Source organism: Rasamsonia emersonii (assembly GCF_000968595.1).
Source record: "Rasamsonia emersonii CBS 393.64 chromosome Unknown ctg1118621760505, whole genome shotgun sequence".
Classification (NCBI taxonomy): domain Eukaryota; kingdom Fungi; phylum Ascomycota; class Eurotiomycetes; order Eurotiales; family Trichocomaceae; genus Rasamsonia; species Rasamsonia emersonii.
Genome location: NW_013562954.1, coordinates 76 through 1,005, shown reverse-complemented (window position 1 = coordinate 1,005; position 930 = coordinate 76). Strand labels below are relative to the sequence as shown.

The 930-nt window shown below is 51.1% G+C and overlaps 1 protein-coding gene across 1 annotated transcript; it reads left to right on the top strand.

Annotated features, from left to right (window-relative positions):
• Positions 1–363: 363 nt before the first annotated feature.
• T310_7134 (uncharacterized protein) lies at positions 364–720 on the top strand (the record flags this gene model as incomplete). The annotated part of the gene is made up of 1 exon (XM_013470067.1): positions 364–720. A coding segment is annotated over one exon (357 nt), but the record flags the coding sequence as incomplete, so codon positions are not given.
• Between the last annotated feature and the right edge of the window lie 210 nt (positions 721–930).

The following is a 930-nucleotide window of genomic DNA, read 5'->3' as shown; positions in this document are numbered from 1 at the left end:
AGGGCTCACAGGGATGATGAATGGGGGCTGGAGGCCTTGGAGGAGGCAGAACGAGAGGGGGAGGGATAATAGGGGAGGGTGGCCTGCAGCAGGCAGGTGACACCCATACAGTGATAACACCAAGGAGGGCATACATAATGCCCAAAAGCCCTGCGCAATAAGGCGGTTTGGGGCGAGGAAACGGTCCAGAATGGTCAAAGAGGGGAATTAGAGACTAGATAGGGGCGTCGCCCACGATTCGGGGTCTGTCATAGCCGAAAGGCTCGGTATGGACGTTAAACTTGCGCAAGAACTTCGGCCTAACTTATCGACTGCCTTGATATTGTTCCGAACTTCCGGCAGTAATCATTCCGTGCCTCCTAACCATGTGGGTTGAGCACAACTGGGGAATATACATTCACGTGGTTATTATATGATTATATGGACACTGAAGGGGAAAAGCCTAGTAATCGAGCTCTGTATAAATTGCCAGGAGCCGGAGAGTACTTTAAACTAAACTTTATACAATTTCTGTTTTTNTTCCCCCCCCCCCCCCCCCCCCCCTTTCCTGTTGCCATCGGACTGTCTACCTCCTTAGAACCTGAAGGCAGAAAAGATGACACCAAAGCAAGAGGGCAGGGTGTACACAGTAACAGGCGCCGCTTCGGGAATTGGCCGCGCAACCGCCGTCAAGCTCGCAGAACTCGGCGCAGCAGGAATTGCTATCAGCGATGTCAATGAAAATGGACTGAAAGAAACAAAGGCACTATGTCAGTTGACACGTCGCACCATCACCCAGTCTCAATCCCCGGACCAATGCATGAGCACATCAAAGCCATCTAACGCATAAATAAAAAGGCGACAAGTTCGGGACAAAGATCACCGTATCACGAGTCGATGTCAGCAATGATGAAGAGGTGAAGGAATGGGTAAACAGCACAGTCCGCACGT